General features: G+C 36.7%; 3 protein-coding genes across 6 annotated transcripts in view; 1 reads left to right on the top strand and 2 right to left on the bottom strand.

Annotated features, from left to right (window-relative positions):
- LOC103402802 (uncharacterized) overlaps window positions 1-1,733 on the bottom strand; it is a 41,223-nt gene extending 39,490 nt beyond the window's left edge. For 2 of the 4 annotated variants that reach the window (XR_011583007.1, XM_070825201.1), the window contains exons 1-2: window positions 1,350-1,733; window positions 678-802 (exon numbers count right to left, since the gene is read on the bottom strand). Coding sequence is in view for 1 of the 4 variants with exons in the window: in XM_070825200.1 (XP_070681301.1) it covers window positions 1,350-1,562 (213 nt within the window). In the remaining 3 variants the exon portion in view is untranslated. Of the gene's footprint in view, window positions 1-677; window positions 892-1,349 lie in introns of those variants that run through there. The other 2 variants (XR_011583008.1, XM_070825200.1) reach the window with 2 other exon arrangements.
- Window positions 1,734-5,336: 3,603 nt separating this feature from the next.
- LOC103402801 (malate dehydrogenase [NADP], chloroplastic-like) lies at window positions 5,337-10,578 on the top strand. The gene is made up of 14 exons (XM_008341558.4): window positions 5,337-5,911; window positions 6,035-6,131; window positions 6,686-6,772; window positions 7,299-7,383; window positions 8,286-8,467; window positions 8,550-8,620; window positions 8,723-8,813; window positions 8,916-8,990; window positions 9,074-9,175; window positions 9,268-9,390; window positions 9,763-9,831; window positions 9,915-9,983; window positions 10,118-10,171; window positions 10,251-10,578. Exons 1-14 carry the CDS (start codon window positions 5,748-5,750, stop codon window positions 10,302-10,304), a joined length of 1,323 nt encoding a protein of 440 aa, XP_008339780.1. The 5' UTR covers window positions 5,337-5,747; the 3' UTR covers window positions 10,305-10,578.
- Window positions 10,579-11,150: 572 nt separating this feature from the next.
- On the bottom strand, window positions 11,151-16,455 carry LOC103402800 (NAC domain-containing protein 53-like). Its single transcript, XM_008341556.4, has 6 exons — window positions 15,951-16,455; window positions 15,527-15,804; window positions 15,201-15,428; window positions 12,231-12,803; window positions 11,996-12,149; window positions 11,151-11,793 (listed from the first exon to the last, which is right to left on the bottom strand). Exons 1-6 carry the CDS (start codon window positions 16,114-16,116, stop codon window positions 11,381-11,383), a joined length of 1,812 nt encoding a protein of 603 aa, XP_008339778.3. The 5' UTR covers window positions 16,117-16,455; the 3' UTR covers window positions 11,151-11,380.
- Between the last annotated feature and the right edge of the window lie 3,406 nt (window positions 16,456-19,861).

The following is a 19,861-nucleotide window of genomic DNA, read 5'->3' as shown; positions in this document are numbered from 1 at the left end:
TGCCAACATTATGCTTTTGACAACAACAATTACCTACCTCTAGAGTGGTTATTTAATTGATGTTTCCTTGAAAGCTGTAATCAAAATCACAAAGTGTCTAATTTTGTTGATCTACTCTGAACTTCCCACCTGATACGCGTAAACCATCACATATTTGGACTGGCTTGTTTTCAATAACCTAATCATTAAAATTCTAAATAAGAAAAACTTCCAACTCTTTCTTAAAAAGAACATTTCAGACTCCAGTTAATTTATGCAGGACTGAGGAGATAAAGATGAGTATTTTCTTCCATGACCAACCAAATAATGGAAGAGAAGGAATTTCTCCCCTTCTTTTTCCCCTCCTTGCAGACTACACAAGCCATTCAGAAAGGAAGAAATCTCATTCCTGCATTGTCAACTCGATAGCAATCCACATATTTAATTCCTCTTGTAGCCATATCTTCTAACCCAACCCAACCCAAATTATATGCAGTTTATTTAATAATGCAATCATCTTCCAAGAATACGGTCCAAATATGTGACCCTTCCATCCTGGATGTCTATATTTCTATCAAATAGAACAATTTGCAATAACACTACGTTTGCTAGTACTTAACATAAATACTTACACCAACAACAACAACAATAAAAGATTGGCAGAGAAAGCATAGGTCCGTAAAACACGTAGTACTTACCACATGCAATGAATGACACCCTCAGAAGCTGATGCTTCTAGGTTATCATATACGTAACCGCAAACTTGGTTTCTTCAAGGAGAGTGAAGCGAAGTCCCTCCTCGAAAGAGGGACTAGCGGAAGGGCTTCGGTATCGGTAAAGAAAGAAAGAAAAGGTAAGAGAAATACCTCATCCGAAACATATAGGCAATAGTTATACTAAAACAACAATTAATTGAAACCATTGAAGGGGAACAAAAAAGCAAAAGTGGATAAAAACTTAGAATTCAACAAAGATTGTGTTCCCAGTCTGAATACATATAAAGTCCAGCACAAAATAAAATCCATGTCTCCTTTAGCACTAAAGCTCAGTTCATGTGGATTTTGGAAAAAAAAAAAAAGGTCCAAAACTTAACAATCCAGATTAGGGAAACAATTAAACTGTAAAATTAACAACAATTAAACAAGGGTAAATTATATAAAACAAGCTCAAATATTGAGACAACCAGAGTTTCATACTTCATCTTTAAAAAATATTAATGTCATACCTCTTTTACAAATTTGTTATAATTTCATGCATTTCAGTTGATTTGTCAATTATTACTTTAAATAATGACGTGACTTAAAAAATTTAATTAAATATTAAAAACTAAAAAACTAAAATCATTTAATATTTTTCTGTATAGGACCCACCCCTAACCCACCCACGCTGCAACAGGGAGATGGATTGTCTGCTCCGACCTTGACAACTCTCCCTCTCTCCCTCTCTCCCTTTCTCCTTGACAGCTTCGGAGAATGGCGGATCAGCGGTGGGCAATGGAGTAGGAGAAGGAAGTGGGTCGGAGCTTGCGGGTAGATCCGAGAAAGGAGGATGCCTTTGGGGGGAGCAGCAGGAGGGCTTGTCATTGCATCTGGGGGTGCTGGCGGTGGTATTGAGCTGGGGAGGCTGGGCCAAGTTGGTGGCGGATGAGAAGGACATCGCTGCCCCCTGCTTTCACTGCTTCCGTCTTTTTAGCAAGTGAGAAAATTTGAGGAGATAGAAAGGAAGGAGGGGGGAGGACGGAATGATGAGAGATTGAGGGAGAGTGTAAGAGGAGAATAAGGGCAGAGCAAACAAAGGTTAGTGGATGGGTCCCCCATACAAAAAAAATATTAAATGATTTTATTTTTTTAGTTTTTAATATTTAATTAATTTTTTTAAGTCACGTCACTATTTAACGGAATAATTAACAGACCAACTAACGGACGATATGAAATTGTAATAAATTTGTAGATGAGGTATGACATTGACATTTTTTTAAAGATGAGGTATGAAACTGTGATTAATCCAATAGTTGAGGTAGTTTTATATAATATACCCATTAAACAAATTAACAAACTGAAAACCCACAAAAAAAAAAGCAACTGACCTTAAAACAAAGAACAAACAAACAGAACAAAGAGATGAATCCCCAAAATGAGAAAAAATGAAACAAATAAGGGAGTAAACAGAGAGATGAATCCCCCAAAACCTGACCTAACGTACTAAAAAATTCGAAAATCTAAGCTAACAGTAAAGAATCCAATTAAAAAAACGAACTTATCTTTGGAAATCCAGGCATGCAACGCAAGATCCGACACACACCACCCTCAGTTGCCTTTGTTCATGACCCATACCTCTTTCCCTGAAATCTTGACGACCCATATGGTTTTCTCTGACCATCCCCACTCTCCCACTTGTGAAATCCATTTGCAACAACAGCGTTGAGACCTCTACCCCTCATCTTCGCTCTATTTCCATTTCTCTCTCTATATCTCTCTCCCTCTCTTTCTCAACCTTCATCCCCCAAACCCTCATTGAATGACAACAAACGCAAACCTACCAGCTACCCCCTAATTCACTCAAAACCGAGAGGACAAAATTACCCTTCCTAATACATCATCCCCACCATCGGATTGTAATCTTCGATGGGCAGAACTGTAATTAAATCATTGAGAGCCTGACTGAGGGTCGGGCATCTTACCAAAAACCAACAGAAGGCTATTGAAGAGAAAAATGGAGCCCAAACCCCAGCCCAACACATATTTGGTGGCAGCATTGTGTAAATAAAGCAAAATCAAGGGGCAAAATTTTGACTGTAGCTAAGCTACAATCAAATTACTCCTCAACTTTAGAATAGATAATGAGGGGGTTTTGAACTTACGATGCAGCCGTGAAGTAGTAGGCCACTCTAGTCATTTTGAACTTGGGTGCAACGGAGGAGTATATTGCTCTCGTCAACTTAGCTAAGACTGAGTAAACTAAACAAGATATCGATCATGTGGTTTTCCAGATTGTCATGGCATTCGTCTGCAATTTGAATCCATAACCAAGTAGTTTTCAGGTTTCAACTAGCATTATAAATTTAAGGGAGATGTTAAAAAGTCGTTGCAGTCTCTTATATTGAAATTGTTTAATCTTGCGTAGGGAATTGATAATAATAGCTTTGTAACCAACTTAAACTATGAATATTTTGTATTCCTTGTTTTCTTTTTGGGAAAAAATAATATGATTTTTTTTTAACAAACAATATGATAATTTACTCTAAATTATAGCGAGTGGAGAAAGTTTGGGCTCTAGAAGCAATGAGTTAAAGAAGAGAAAGACATCATCCAATAAGGCAATCCATTGCTCGTTTGTATATATAAGAGCTCAAGCACTAAACAGTTAGTACTAATATATTAATTCAATTGACATTTAACATAATAAGAATAGTTTGTCACAGGGGAGGACTTCCCCTCATAAAGAGACCCTCTTAAGATCTCTCCTTCCAAAGTCCAATGATCAAGTGATCCGGGCCTTTGAAATTTGATCAAACGGCTAATAATTATTATAACTTTTAAAAGTTTTTACTAACTTCTCTGTTTTTAGCTGTTGGATCAAATTTCAAAAGCCTGGATCACTTGATCCTTGGGCTTTAGAGGGAGAGATCCGGAGAGGATCTTTTTCCCTTCCCCTTTAATCCTACGATCTTCAGTCCTAGTACTTCTTTCCTTTATAGCCAAGACTTGGGCCTTTTTAGACTCTTTTTTTAAAGGACTAGTTAGTGGCTTTTCCACGACAGTTCACTTTTTTAGGGGTTAAAAAGACTCATAAAGGCATTTTAGCCTCTCACTTACCACCATCATGCAATTCCCCAACCCCAAATAAGGATGGACAAAACACCCGTGGTTACGCGCCTATTCAAAATTAATGGTTACGGTTATGGGTAACCGTTTAAATAACGGGTAATGTTAGGAAAACAAAAATTTAAACAAAATTTGCAAACCAAATTATGTGTCACCAATAGGAAATAACCACGTTAATCAACAGTTAAATAATAATTCAATCAGCAACAACCACATCATTTGATAACCAGCCAACTTTAAACATAGTTGCTACTCCGGATTTTTATGAAGAGAAAAAACAAGACATATAGAGATTGATTGTTAGTTTATTACAAATAGTGAAAAATTGTTGGATCGTTACAAAGTACATTGCTCAACCAAACCAAATAGTAGATATGTTCACAAAAGCATAGGGAAAGGATTCTTTCTCAGTTATATTATACAAATTGGGAGTTTTTGATATTCACTCTCCAACTAAAAAGAAAGTATTGAGACGTCATTTACATTCTATCCAATTAAGAGTCAGATTATCATCCAAATTCTGACTAATTAATTTTTTTTTAAATTTCTTTACATACCAACCATGTGTGGATTTTTCCTATTACTATTATTATTAGCCATTAATTGTGAAATGCATGGGTTTTTTTAAATTTCTTTACATACCAACCATGTGTGGATTTTTCCTATTACTATTATTATTAGCCATTAATTGTGAAATGCATGGGTGTAGAATCTCATGGATTTTTTCTCTTTATTTGTAAGTGAATGTTTTAAGTTTGAATCTCATAGATGATAAATTCGATACCAAATTAAGTTGTATATTGTGTGACTAATGTAAAATATATCGTTGTACTTAAAACAAAACAAAATTATGGAACCTATCGTGATCGTCTTGCCTTGTCTTGGTGCGGTGTGGGATGTCGAAAACACAAGCAACAAAAGTAGTGGTGGTACCGAAACAGGGAGAGACTCCTTTGGGTTTTTGCTCCCTTTTTCCATTCTTTTGGGTCCAATTGTGCACTTTACGTTCATGAAATTCCGACCACAAACTAAATTAACGAAATATCAAGCCCAATAAAATAAAGACTTAAGAGGAAATAAGTCTATCACTCATTGCCCTGGCGAGTTAGCTACTGCAATGCTACTGTAGGAGCCATATTATTAGTTGATGCCAAAATCTTGGACTTTGGTTGTTGGATGCGACTGCATTCAATCTCTAATGTCCCAATGAAGCTAAGTTGTCGCAAAAGTTTGATGATGGAGGTTTAGTTTGTTCATACTCGCCATGTTTTGTGTGAAACCAAAATGACGAGTACAAATAAGCCGAACATCCATTTTCAAACTTTTAATATCTTCAAGCAGTGAAAGAATACGTTAAAATCATGGTTTATCTGTATTGAAGTATGTTGATTAAAACCTGAAAATGTTTGTAAGACCTAAGCGTTTAGCTCAAACTAATCCAAATTTCAATCATAAATTAAACTTTTCCTCCAATCACATAAGTAATAGCAAAATGGATTCTTGCTATTCCATTTGTATTGAATAATAAAACCAACTGCAGCTTGTTGTCCTAAGTTATGAACACAACCATCAAAATTTAATGGAAGCAACTACAAGTAATTCTTTAAGGACTTGCTACAGTACTTACAAATACCTAGTGCCATTACAATCAGGATCATAAATGCTCATCGAATATCATTGCAGCATATCTAAGATCTGATAAAATTTAAGAAATAAAACAGAGATTATCTTATGGATGAGGGAGAATATTGACAAGTGTCATTTGCATGGCCTTAGACTAATATTTCAAAATCCATCTTTTCCTACACACACTCTCTCTTCCTTCCTTCATCTCCCTCCCTCCAAACCAATCTCTGTCTCTGTCTTCATACAGACCTTCTCTTCAAAACCCCTGTTTCCATCTCTCTCCCTCTCATCTTTTGTCTCTGCTACAACGCCAACACCATGGCAGTAGCTGAGCTATCAACACCTTCATACACCAAGACCCACCTTTTTCAATTATCCCAGCTCTCATCCTTATCGACCCATCTCCACTCTCACCGCCGTGTGGCTTTTCGGCCGCTCCCTCACACTCGAAATGCCAGAATCTGTTGCTCTGTTGCACCCAAGTAAGCTTTAATATCTTTACATATCTCCACCATTTCTTTCTCTCTCTTTTTTTTTTTTTTTTTTTTTTTTTGGGTTTTTGTTTTGTTTTGTGGTAGTAGTAATTTTCTTGTTCCTGATGTCAGTCAAGTTCAAGCTCCAGCAGCTCCAGCGCAAACCGAAGACCCGAAGAACAAGCCTGAGTGCTTCGGCGTGTTCTGCCTCACCTATGATCTCCAAGCTGTAACCTTTCTTCGTTTTGTTATCTGGGTTTATGTTGATTCTGTGAATTTTGGTATAGATTTTTGGGGTTTTCACCTTATCTTAGTAGTAAAAACTCTGGAGCTTCAGCGTGTCATATAAGTGTACATATGGTGTCTGTCAATTTGTCTAGTCGAGCTGTTCTAGTATATTTAGACTTACATTACCAAAAGTAGAATTTTCTCTGTTTTGTTTAGTAGTTACTGCATAAGACTCATTTGTTATGTACTGTAATCTATGTTTTACAATTTTGTTGCATAAATAGTGAATCAGACAAAAACCGTCGATTTTGGGGTTTTTTTCTTTCTGTTTGTTGCTGGTTAATGACTTTCTGCTGAAGATGCATGCAGTTTTAAAGTATCCAAACTGGGCTTGTAATGTGTGTTTGTGTGTGTGTGTGTGTGTCTGAGAGAGAGAGAGAGAGAGAGAGAGAGAGAGAGAGAGAGAGAGAGAGAGCATATCTGATTATTGACTTGCAGTTGCTTTTCCTTTGCAATGAATTAAGTAGTGTATCTAATAAGGTCCAAAATTCACAGGAAGAAGAGACAAAATCATGGAAGAAATTAATTAATATTGCAGTCTCAGGTGCAGCTGGGATGATATCTAATCATCTGCTCTTTAAAGTAAGTCTTTCTTGCATCCTAAACCTCTTGCACTTTGTCCTTTTCATTAATGGTGGCTTTGCTTTTTGGAACTTATTGACTAGCAATTACCTATTTAACTTGCAGTAAATCCTTGTTAAATTGTTAATACCTTCAAAACATTATATTTCTAAACCTGTAATTAGGAGTTCTATTCCCATTGGGTCCTGCAACCATCCGGTCCCTCCCTACATGTTATCTTAGTCTTAGACTACGGTCTTTCCGATAACCTGCAACAATCTAAACCATATCAGGTTAAACTGGAAAATAGAGCTTGTAGAGATATGTAGTACTCTCAACTGACAAGAAACTGGATTATGCTTTAATTTGCTGAGCATGTAGAAATTCATGCAATTGTGGGATGGAGCCTTTACTTGATATGCTAGTGTGCGAGCATAAAAGAGAGAAAAAAATATTCTAACCCTCTCTAGTTTTTAGAATATAATCGCATTTTTGTTCTTAGAATTTAACAAGTTCAACATTTTCAACATGCTTTCTTATTGTCCAGCTTGCGTCAGGCGAGGTTTTTGGGCCAGACCAACCTATTGCGTTGAAACTATTGGGATCTGAAAGGTCCTTCCAAGCTCTTGAAGGTATGGTTCTGACATAGACATAATTTAGTGTAGATTTACATACGTGTGCAGTCCAAAGCAGCATTTTCATATCGCCTACACAAATAATATAATTAGTAAACAAATCTTGTGACCCTTAATGTTGATTTCTACCAATAATAGTTATTTATTCATACAAATCAAGTAATTGCATTGTTGACTTCCTAATTATCTGATAACTAGAAGGATTAAGTTAAGTTGGTCCGCAAAATCTGAGATTCCCCGGTTTCTTAATAGTTGTTGAGAATGAATCCAACATTGATGAGAGGAGGGACCTTGTATGTGCTTATAAGTGGTTGGGCTACTCCCCATATTGCCAATTGGTTTTATGGTGGAACCTCAACGGCCACACGCGCTCCACTTCACCCGAGTTGTGTTGCCCACGTGTTAGGCTTGAAAATTTGCCACATGTGAGGGGGCTTGTTGAGAATGAATCCCACATTGATGAGAGGATGGACATTGCATGTGCTTACAAGTGGTTGGGCTACTCCCCATATTGCCAGTTGGTTTTATGGTGGAACCTCAACTTTCTTCAATACTACTGTTCCCTATGTTTAAAAGAGGAACTGAACAATGTCAATTGTCGTCTGTCTCACTTGAGAAAGAAGGTTCAGCATCCAGATATCGTGGACTGGATACATTGCAGATTATATTTTATCACCGTCAGATACAATGTTACCTCTAGTTGAGGGTGTGCCTGTGTTTCTGCAGTGTTATTAGGGCAGTTAGTTAGAATTACAGTGGAAGAAAAGTTAATTAGTGAATGATGTATCTATTGAAGTTGCACAAGTTTTGAATTCAATAACTTAATGTGTTCACCATAAGTGAACCCTTCTAAGTTATGTATATATGCGGCTAATTAAGAGAACAGTTTCTGCGTTCAGGAGTGGCTATGGAATTGGAGGATTCTCTATTTCCGTTGTTGCGGGAGGTGAGCATTGGCATTGATCCATATGAGGTTTTCCAAGATGTAGAATGGGCTCTTTTAATAGGAGCAAAGCCTCGAGGTCCTGGAATGGAAAGAGCAGACTTGTTGGATCTGAATGGGCAGATTTTTGTTGAGCAGGTTCTGTTAGATTTTATATGATATCACTATTACACATTGGCTCGATAGTTTCTGATCATATATGTTTTGTTTCAAAAATCAGGGAAAAGCACTTAATGCTGTTGCATCACATAATGTCAAAGTGATAGTAGTTGGAAACCCTTGTAACACAAAGTAAGTAATTGTCTTCCTCGTCTTTTCAATTTTTTGGGATGGAAGGATGCACAGGTAGCGGAGATATGCCCGTCACTTTTACTTATATTCATCCTGATGCAGTGCACTCATCTGTTTGAAAAATGCTCCAAACATACCTGCAAAGAATTTTCATGCTTTAACACGGCTGGATGAAAATAGAGCAAAATGTCAGGTACATATGCCTCGCAAACATTGGTAGAATAGACAATAATCAATACTAGGTCATGACCAAAATGAATAATCATTTAACATAGTTGGCTTATGATTTATTCAGCTAGCCCTCAAAGCAGGTGTCTTCTATGATAAAGTGTCAAACGTGACCATCTGGGGAAACCACTCAACCACCCAGGTCATTTAATCATTCTCTTTTAAAACCATGGATTATTTTTGCTAGCTTCTCGTTTTGAAGAAGAATTGCGTAATTCTTATCAGGTGCCAGACTTCTTAAATGCTAGAATTAATGGCTTGCCGGTCAAAGAGGTCATCAAGGATCACAAATGGTTAGAGGAAGAATTTACCGAACTTATCCAGAAGGTAAGACGGAACGTATATTTCCATAATTCAACATTGTCTAAAACCATATCTGCTCCTCATTTTTAATTACTGAAGATGTATCCAATTCGCAGAGAGGAGGTGTGCTCATCAAGAAATGGGGAAGATCGTCAGCTGCATCAACTGCCATGTCAATTGCAGATGCCATAAAGTCTTTGATTACTCCTACCCCAGAGGGCGATTGGTTTTCATCTGCAGTAAGTTCGTGTTTGTTTGATATGATGCACATTTTGTAAGCCTATATATACTGTCTGTCTTCTGTAACAACCAGACCATCTTGAGAAGCCATATGATCAGAACTCCATTAGTTTCGATGGAGAAACATTTGACTTTGATGCCCAACTCTCTGAGAAACAAAAGGAATTAAGTTGAATTTTCTTTGTGTTTCCTTCTCTAGTTTTTGGTTGCCACTGAAAGTCCCTGCATATTATTGCATGCATATAAAACATCCCAGATCGATATTAAACTGAACATCATAAATGCGAATGTTAAGTTATTCTGCGTTGATTCAATGCCACAAAAGTTAATGATGAGTTGATCTTCGTCCCTTGTGTACCATCCCACTGCAGGTTTACACAAATGGAAATCCCTATGGTATAGCAGAGGATTTAGTATTCAGTATGCCATGCAGATCTAAAGTAAGTCTATCCAAGAGATTGTCCTTTCCTTGTGTTTATGTTTGTGATATAGGCACTTCTAATAAGTTATTCACAACGCCCAGGGAGACGGCGACTATGAACTTGTAAAGGACATACAATTTGATGACTATCTTCGCAAGCGAATAAAAAAGGTATGCATTGTTGACTGGATTGAAGTACTATACAGGCGCGGAAATTAGTAGTGTATTGTAGGCATTGACTGAACTAGTGTGGACTTTGTAGTAGTTTTGGACTAATTGTCTCATTTGACACGATAATCTTTCAGAGCGAAGCTGAATTACTAGCTGAGAAAAGATGCGTCGCTCACCTTACTGGGCAGGTACGTTTTTCATTCTTACACTATTGCTACCTGTTGACACCACTCGCACATCTTAATCTCCATGTTCATTCTTTTCCAGGGTATCGCTGTGTGTGATTTACCCGAGGATACTATGCTTCCTGGAGAGATGTAATCCTCAGCAGACAAGTTCCACGTCTCGAGAACTTTTACGAAGGATACGATACCACATAGAGCACATGAGGCAAATAATGGAGCATCATTTATGTAGTAAGAGCATGAAAATAAACCAGAGGGAGTAATGTAAAAGTCGTTAAATTTTGAGGTTTCTGCTGTGCAGCCTAGATCCTGAACATTTATGTCTAAATTTATGTGTTTGAGTTGCAAATAACCGTAAATCCTTTGTGATTCTCTTCTCCTTGATTAAAAAAAATGTGCATGATCTGTCACATACGAAGTTACACTTCCCTGAAGAAAGTTGAGCTTCCGGCCACAAATCAGTTGGCAGCAGGAGTTGTTTGACTACTCAAAACAAATGTAAGTTATCTTAAATTTCCGACATGAGATGACACTCCGCATCCTCTCAATAACAACAGATAACAGACGATGTACATGTTTCAACGCTACGGGACAAGTCTTATTTATTTGACTGATACAATATTACCAACCCTGAACGACTAATTTACTCGTCGTTTGGCACAAAAAAGATTCAACTTCAAATCTGCTAAAGTGGCTCATTGTGCCATTTTCAAGCCGCCCACACGTTTAAAATGCTTAAGAACACATAATATCGGGGTATAGAGATTGTGATTTACACTGATCACGTGCTGTTACTAACCCATGCGTTACAATATAGGCGGGCGACAATAAATATACTAGAGTTGGTAAAACCATGCAAGCATTTCTGCTGAATTTTCAGGTTGACAGTAAAGCAAGCAGAACTGTCTTAAAATCGACCCTACGTTATACTTTGTCAAGCCTTCAATTACAACGAAATAGTACATCGAACGAAATAATGTACTGAAACAAAAATTCAGTTTTACATTCATTCAGATTCAGTATATAGCTATTCAAAATATCACACACTTTACGCTATCTTAAAACGGTTTGTGTAAATAATTAGTTCTGCAGTCGGTGTAACAATTAACTAAAATATCGAGTTTGCAAGAACTTGCATCTTCCCCTAGTCACTAGGGAAAGTTTACTACAAGATCCTGAGATAGGCTCGCAACCACCATTACTGTCGAAGCATTACCTGGTACAGATGTAGCTTCCGATTTTGAAACTCATAGAAAGAAACAGAACCCAGAGAAACATAAACAAAAACCATCCCCGCATCACCACACATCCTGTCTTTCCAGAAAGTGAGCCACCGACCGGCACCAGATTGCCAGAGTTTCCGTCATTCTGCGACAGCTGAACAGAAAACACAAGGTTGACAACCCCATCCTTTCCAAAAGACCAGTCCATCCTGTTGTCACTTGAAGTTATGTCTCTAATTCTAATCATGCCTGCAGTAACATGAACCGAACTGGAAGACGATGCACCAGAATTTAACCTAAGCATTGCCTCTTTAGCAGGGAACTCTGAAGCAAATGCAGGTGGAGCCGGTATGCTGCCCAACATCATGTGACTCGCCTTTTTGATGAAGGGATAGTTACCATCTGCACCACCATAATCGCACACAACCCAGAAGGTGAGGAAAACATGACCAGTGATGGAATACAAAAATTATTAAATATCATGTAAAAAACCTAAACCTCTGGTACTCTTTATAATGATAGGTACACATTACGCGAATCTACATCATAAGTTACCAAACAGGGTATGATAGTGCCTATAATAGCTGAAATTAAGATACTATACCTGATTCAAACTTGGACTCGGGCATTTTCTTTGACAAAGATGCATCATCAGTATCCTCTGGTTGTACAAGATGTTCGCCTCCCATTGGTTGTGGCTCTGGTTGTACAAGATGATCACCTCCCATTGGTTGTGGTTCAGTTTCACCATTCAGAAGCTGATATACAACAGTTTATTAATTGAAAGATGCTACTTAAAATCCTGAAATACAAAAGGAAAATGAAACTTGAGAACGTACCTTCTGGTTAGATGGAGCTTGGTCAGGAACATTGCCACAAGAATCAAAATCAATATACTGAGAGATGTCATCATTGGCATCAAAGTATGTAAGGTACTCATCAAGCATGTCAAAGCCTGCAGTTGACTCGACTGGATTTGAAAGATCATTAGTTTCAAGGAACAGCCCATCACCAAATGGCTTATTATTCTCAGTAGCATCCAAATATGGTTCATTAAGTGAATAATTGACAACAGATGGATTTGCACCATCGCTTGGTTCAAGAAAGCATTCATCTTTGACTGGTTTTGCATCAGCCTCATAGTGCTCTGTCAAGTCAACAAACTTCAGGTCCTCAGGATTTTGTGAGGTTATATATTCATTTTTGACTGGGTTCCCAACCGTCTCATAATGCTCTGGGTATCCAAAGAACATCTGGTGTTCGCAGTATTCAGAAGTTTCCCCAGTGCCTATCACAGCCTTTGTATCATCTTCAACAAAGTCCCCATAATGCTCAATGTAGTTGCTCGTCTCCCCATGATAGAAGTTCAAAGGAGGTGGTGCACTTTCAGACGGAATTCCTGTGTCAAGATTCTGGGAAAAGAAAGTATTTATAAATGTACGGTATCCAAGCATGGCTTAGCTGAATCATGTGAAAAACTCTAGAAGAAACTGATGGAAAATGAAGGCCCCTGGCATCTCATATATGTGTTTTATATACCTAAACAATCTACATACTATTATTTATGAAAACCCTCTTGTCAACCAAAGAGGATAAATGTCAATTATGCCCTCTTTAAATTAAATAGTTGAAAATACATATAAATATAGTAATTTAGTCACACCAATATCTTATTTCTACCACACCTTAACTCTCTCTGTCCCAACCTTAATTTTCTATCTACACTAGTTTTTCCCAGTTAAAATGATTAAGATGCCCTAGACCAGATGGAAAAAGGATGCAGATGTTTTCCATTTCTAATTTCCAGTCACATAAAGGTTCAGATGTGAAGATTAATCATCAAAATATCATGCATTATTCTAGAACACAATGATCTTTTCAATCTCTCTACTACGGCGTCATCTCAGTTCCTTCAATTCAAAGACGCTTCTCGTGGCACCAGCCAGGACCAAGAATATTTCGAAATCCATCAAATTTGAATTTGTCCCTGTTAGCAGATCAGATCTAAGAACTAGTTAACAGCATCACGTGACAAGAACAAACAAAAAATTACAGCGTAGTTTGAACTTACAATACAAGGGACATCTAATAGGTTAGAAGACGTAGCATCAAAGATCAACAAATCCCAAGGTCAGATTGCAACAATTCGGGGTTGAGGTAAAGGGTGACCGAGCATCAGAGAGAGAGGACACAAAGAAATATCATCCAGATCCATTTTAAAAGGACACCAAGATTCTACCAACTTTCAGAAAATTGTACACTGTAAAAAATTACCAACACATTAAGGTATGGCGATTATAAATAATATCAATGCAACATTAACTTGTAATACTGCATTTATAGTTCATTTGATGGAAAGTTCTGCTGAGTGAACATTATTTGTTTCAGTATTCTAGGTTATAGACAGTTACACACCTTGATGATGCTCTTTGAATAATAATTGAAACGTAAAAGAATTCCTGATATCCGTACTTAAAATGCAATAAATGGTTTCACAAATACATAAGCCAAGTTCAACAGAGAAAAAACTGTTTGTAACAGAAAAGGCAGAAAACTGCACTCCAGATAAATTTAGGGAGCTATTATTAACACTCCAAAAATCTCATTCTACACTTCTCGCTAGTGTATTTTTCCTTCTAATTATAGAAAGTTCGGAGTGCAAAATGAGATTTTTGGAGTGCCAATAACAATTCCCTAAATTTAAGAATGCAAATAAAATTTTAAGAAACAATGGCAAGTGCCTTTGCCCATGAGCGGTAGGTCTCGGGTTCGAGACTTGGGAGCAGCCTTTTCATAAATGGGGGTAAGGCTAGCCGACATTCACCTCTCCCAAGCGGGAGCCTTGTGCACTGGGTATGACCTTTTAAAGTAGAGGTCGCACTTGGTGCGATGGCAAGTGCCTTCGCCCATGAGCGGTAGGTCTCGGGTTCGAGACTTGGGAGCAGCCTCTCCATAAAATGGGGGTAAGGCTAGCCGACATTCACCTCTCCCAGACCCTGCGTAAAGCGGGAGCCTTGTGCACTGGGTACGACCTTTTTTAATGCAAAGCTGGCAAAACTTAGATAAAGTCTTGCCAAGTTTCAACCTTAAGGGGGAGACCATTTTCATAAGTTAAAAGGAAAAGATGACCAAAATTCTGATAAGAAAAAGAAGATTGGAAAGCTAATGAGGTAGTTGTTCTGAACACACTGCTATCCAGAACAAAAGAAGAGCAGCATAATAAGCAAAAATAAGAACAAAAATCTTATTAGAGTAACTATAGAGGCTGTATTAGTTATTCTTCTGCATAAGTGGTGAAATTTAATTAAGTGATCCCGGAGTACAAAGCTTCAAATATTTTTAACAGGAACCGATGTATAAATTCAAATAAGATACTCCCATATTAGTAACATACACAAATACTCTTTGTTGTTTCCTTTCATCTCATTATAATCATTTCTTTATGAAATAAATAAATAAAACCGCTAAGCACCTAAAGCAAGGGCATAACAAGTCCATTTGTTGACATTGGGTTACTTATATATGTACAGCTACAACAGACCTTTAAGCATAGTCATGTATAGGATAGCCAAATCAAGTTAAAATCATTTGCCCGACCAACTAGTAGCCCTCAGCCATACTTAAACTCCAATAGCTGGACACAGTCAAAATATCTACTGTGACTTATCATAGCACATCCGGGGGTTTCCCACAACTGGGGGAGTTATCTTTAAATTCAATAAATTCCGGCCAAATCTACCCATCCCCGTTTCAGACAATTTGAATTCACCTACAAAACATGAAATGAAAAGGCTGAATGAATAAAGAACCTGATCAAGGTCAAATGCTTCAACATAAGCCCCATTGTTGAAATCATTTGCTTCATTATCTGGCTCTTCGCTGACTGCCACTACATTAGCAGCCGCCTCTTCACCAGGTACACAAGTCACGTCATCATCGTCCCATTCCTCCTCCATAACCGGGGCGCCGTACTTCTCCCCATTCTTCGGTCCCGTGCCACTCTTCTGGAATATCCTACAAAGCACATACGGATCCTTCTGTACCCATGCACCACGACAAACCCCAACAATCAATCCCAATTCCATAACATCATAAAATGCCAACAGAACAATAGCAACGTCAACAAAAATCCAACCTGTTGAATTCCAGCTTTTTCCAACTCCTCGTTGGAAAGGCGATACTCATGCATAACCCAATTGGTTCTTGCACCCGTGGGGGCTCGCCCGCTATGGAAAACCAGCGTCTTCTTCATCCCAACATCCCGGGAATTATGTTTAATAGGGCGATCCTTACCCGTAGTCTTCCAGTACCCTTTTTCAGTAGCCCGATTCGTCCTCGACGAATTTCCATACTTCTTATCCAGAAAACTGAAAAAGTACCACTCCAAGTCCCTAGTCTTCAGCTTCGACTTGCCTAATAAATCAGAAAACAAAAACCCAACAAAAATAAAACACAAATATAACCACAATCAGCCAAATGATACACGTATAAATATATATATATACACATATTTTTTCTTTTTTATTTTGCAAACATGAGAAAGGATTAGGATTTTTTACCAGGGAGGTCCCAAGGCTCAGTCTTGTAGATATCGACGACCGATATGGGGTCAAATCGGAAGTTCTTGCCGGAGACCTTACGCTTCAGATAGTACCAGACTAGTTCTTCATCGGTTGGGTGGAATCGGAACCCAGGAGCGAGTGAATTCTCTTTGCCGCGGGCCATGAATTAATCAAATCCAGCAAAAACAAAATGAAAATCTTTCGTTAGGTCTTCGAAACAGAAAGGAATCGAAACAACCGAGAATTGGGAATCTGGAATCGGGAATTGGAAATTAGGTTAGATTAGGGTTTGGATTGTAACGAAATCGGAGAGTTGATACTTGGGGACGAAGGCGGAGAGCTGAAGAGTCACCGGGTAGGTGTGCGAAGTACGATCCAGTTCGTCGTTTTGGTAAATATATAGCGTCGTTAGTCTCACGGAAAACTTCTCTGCGAAGAAATGGAGGTGATTTTTTTGGGTCACAGGCGGGTAATTCTATGCCGCTTTTTTTTCTTTTTTTTTCAGTGTAACCAACACAGGATGTACTACATGTCACTATACAAATAATAGAATATATGTGCTAAAAAATTAATAACTTAAAAAATAAAATTTCTCATAACTTCTATTAAAACACGTGGTACACCACTTATATTCCATCACAATTATAAAAATTTCTCCATCGGAAGGTCGCTCATGTGGCGGCGCTGCACAGGTGCCACGTGGCGTGGGTTTTGATTCCGTATGGGCTTATGTAATTGCATCCGTCAAGTTACTTGGAACGACACCAGATTGACGTATGAAGAAATATAAATATGAGATCAATCTATACGAAAAATTAATTGAAAATTCTTTAATTCTCCATTCACCTCTTAAAGAATTTTCTTTTATTTTGGTCCCTAAATTGAATTTAGAGGCTCAAATTGTTGATGAAAGTCTAATTATAATACATATAGATTAGGGTGCTGGTTTTATATATATATAGATATAGATATAGAGAAAGTAAAGAGTAGTAATTATTGTAACTAGGTGGTTATTGAAAACTTATAGCACGTAAATAGAGAAGAAATTATGATATTGAATGTAAATTTTTTAATAAGTTTGAATAGGTCATTTAGTATTACGGTTTAATGGTTTTTTTTTTTACTTGTAAGTAAATGTCTTGGTTCAATTTTTGTCAAAGACAAAACCACATTATTGCTAATCCACTGTAAGGCTTAGCACACTTCTCCATCCCCTAAGTGCAGATAATATCATTTGTTCAAAAAATAAATTTGAATAGGAGGTGGAAAAGAAATACCAACTTATTAAGAGGTATTGGAGATAAAGAAATATTCTAGTTCATACAAAAAAAATTATTAATACGACATTTTAAACTACTATAGTTAGCCAACAAAAAATAATATTCCATCTCTTTAAAAGAAATTTTTGAAAGAAAGATAATTTAAATTTAGATGCAAGAGAGCAAACACACTACTTTAGTCAACTGAATTAACTTACATATGCCAAATATATTAATTATTTAAAAAAAAAATTGATTTCTAGCAAGTGGTAGATTGCTTTAATGAATATGGTCCACCTCTTTAACCTCCCCTCTTCCCTTTCTCTTGTTTTAGACTAATAATATCGCTTGTAAAAAATGAAAATAATTTATTACTAATAATATATTAATTAAAAAATAGTAAATATACCTAGATAAATTATATAGCAATCTTGAGGATAAATTCACATTTGGTATAACCAATTTTAAAATACATGTTGAATTACTTTCGTAGAATCTTACACAATAATTTGTGAAATTCATTCAATTAACTCAATCTTCATGTGTGCATCGTGTGATCAAATATTGAAATGCTTAGCACATTGTTTCTAATGCTCCACGCATATCATGTATTGTCGAATTTCTAACATTTTACCAAATTAAATGTATGACGCATTGTTTGTGATGCTCCACACATATTGCGTGTTGTCGAGTTTCTAACATTTTATGCACCAGCCTCAACCTCTAACTTCCATTTTTTTATGTACCGAGGTTGAAGAATTATGTTTGACGAAATAATTTATTGAGTTGTTTTACTCTCAAATTAACATCATTTACAACTTTGCGGTATAAACTATAAAAGTGTCTAATATTTAGTTCAGACGAGTTTCATGAAATATATACTTATTTTATTAGAAGAGCATTATAGTGTGTCGTTGTATGTAGATATATTCTTGTGTTTATGCAAAGATAATGAAACGAGTAATGTAATTATAAACAATTAGATACCTTTATTTCCCTTGATATTTTGCTACTCATCCCTGCTTATTTACCTTATCTTTGTAGATCACAGTGTTAGGGCTCGTTGGTGCTTTTAAAATGACTGAAAGCGTTTCTGGTAAAATTAATTTTAGTCTCCAAAATGACTTTAAGTGTTTTTTTTTGAGGAAGCACCAAATATGTGCTTCTTGCAGAAAGCACTTCAAGTGCTTTTCCAAGACTCACTTGGATTTTTACTAAGGATTGGTTTTTAAAACATTTTCATCAAAAGTGCTTTTCAATTATCTTAAAAGTACTTCCAAACGAGCCCTTGGACAGTAGGGCAATATGCTTGTAGAGTAGAGCTTAGGTTCTCCTTATCGTTTAATTTAATTTGTGTATGAACTAGTGTTTATCACTGGCGAAGCCATGTTAAGGGCTGCCCTGGGCTATAGCCCAGGTAGCTTCCGGTGAAAAATAAAATTTTACATGTAATTTTGATTGATTTTTTAATGTAACCCACCATATATTTAGTCACTAATATGAATTCTCTAAGTTTAACTATATAAAATTATATAATACAGTTTACAAACCATTTATTTTTCTTACATCCTTTTTTTCATCACTTCTTGTACATGTACAAGCTTGAATTTGTTTGAATTTTAACACGTATTTGTTTAATTACAAAAATTTTTGGCTCACCTTGTGAATTTATTTTTAAACTAGACTATGAAAAATACGATATCAAGTTTCTTTATTTATAAAAATTTAAAATTTTAAGTTAGCCCATCCAGTAAAAAAATTCATAACTCCACCATTATTTATTACGAAGTGTTACTTTACTAATTCTTTGATGTATTTAAAAAGTCAATGTTCAATTGTCTTCTGGGGTGTGTTGCTCGTAATCCGCGCGTTATATTTATCAAAAGTTTCTACAGAAATGTACAAAGAGTAACATAACCTAAAAACAAGAAGAAAAAGAAAACTCTTTAAGGGGTGTTGTATATGGAGTTTGACGAGCTTGACTTGACTTTCGAATCCAAGTGTATTCCATATAGATCTTTATGGAGTCAATAAAAGTTAACTTATTAAATACTGACTTTTTATGAATTCTGAAAAATCTATGAAAATCTTGTGGTATTTAATTATAATTTTTGTGTGAGTCTACAAAAATCCAGATGTATTCAAAATTTCACTTATTTTAAAGGATTTTAAAAAGTCATGGATTTTGATGGACTTTGAGTGCATTTATAGTTATTTTTTGTCATAGCAAATCAAGCCTCTCCTCATCAGATTCTGATGGATTTTATTTTTCTTTCTCTATTCTTTGGTGAGATATTTCACCGCCTACTATAATGCAACGACTACATTTATCACCACTCCACCATTGTTATCACCATTTTCACCATCATGTCGCCACCACCACCTACACCATCATGACCATCACCTCTGCCACCATCATCACCACCCCATCACCACCCCATCACCACCTCCCCCATCCTTACTCCTTTACCACCCCAATACCACCCCAATACCACCCCGCCACCACAATCATCTCGTGATACCTCCACCACCATTGTTGCTACCATCACTTCGTAAGACCACTTTGTACTGGTTATGATGCATGATTACCATTTCAATAAAGAAAACATAAAATAATAATGCTTATTAATAAATTCATGATTAAAAAGT

The sequence above is a fragment of the Malus domestica genome, chromosome 07, assembly GCF_042453785.1.
Source record: "Malus domestica chromosome 07, GDT2T_hap1".
NCBI lineage: Eukaryota > Viridiplantae > Streptophyta > Magnoliopsida > Rosales > Rosaceae > Malus > Malus domestica.
Note: the sequence above shows the minus strand (reverse complement) of the source record. Positions and strands in the feature narration are given on the sequence as shown.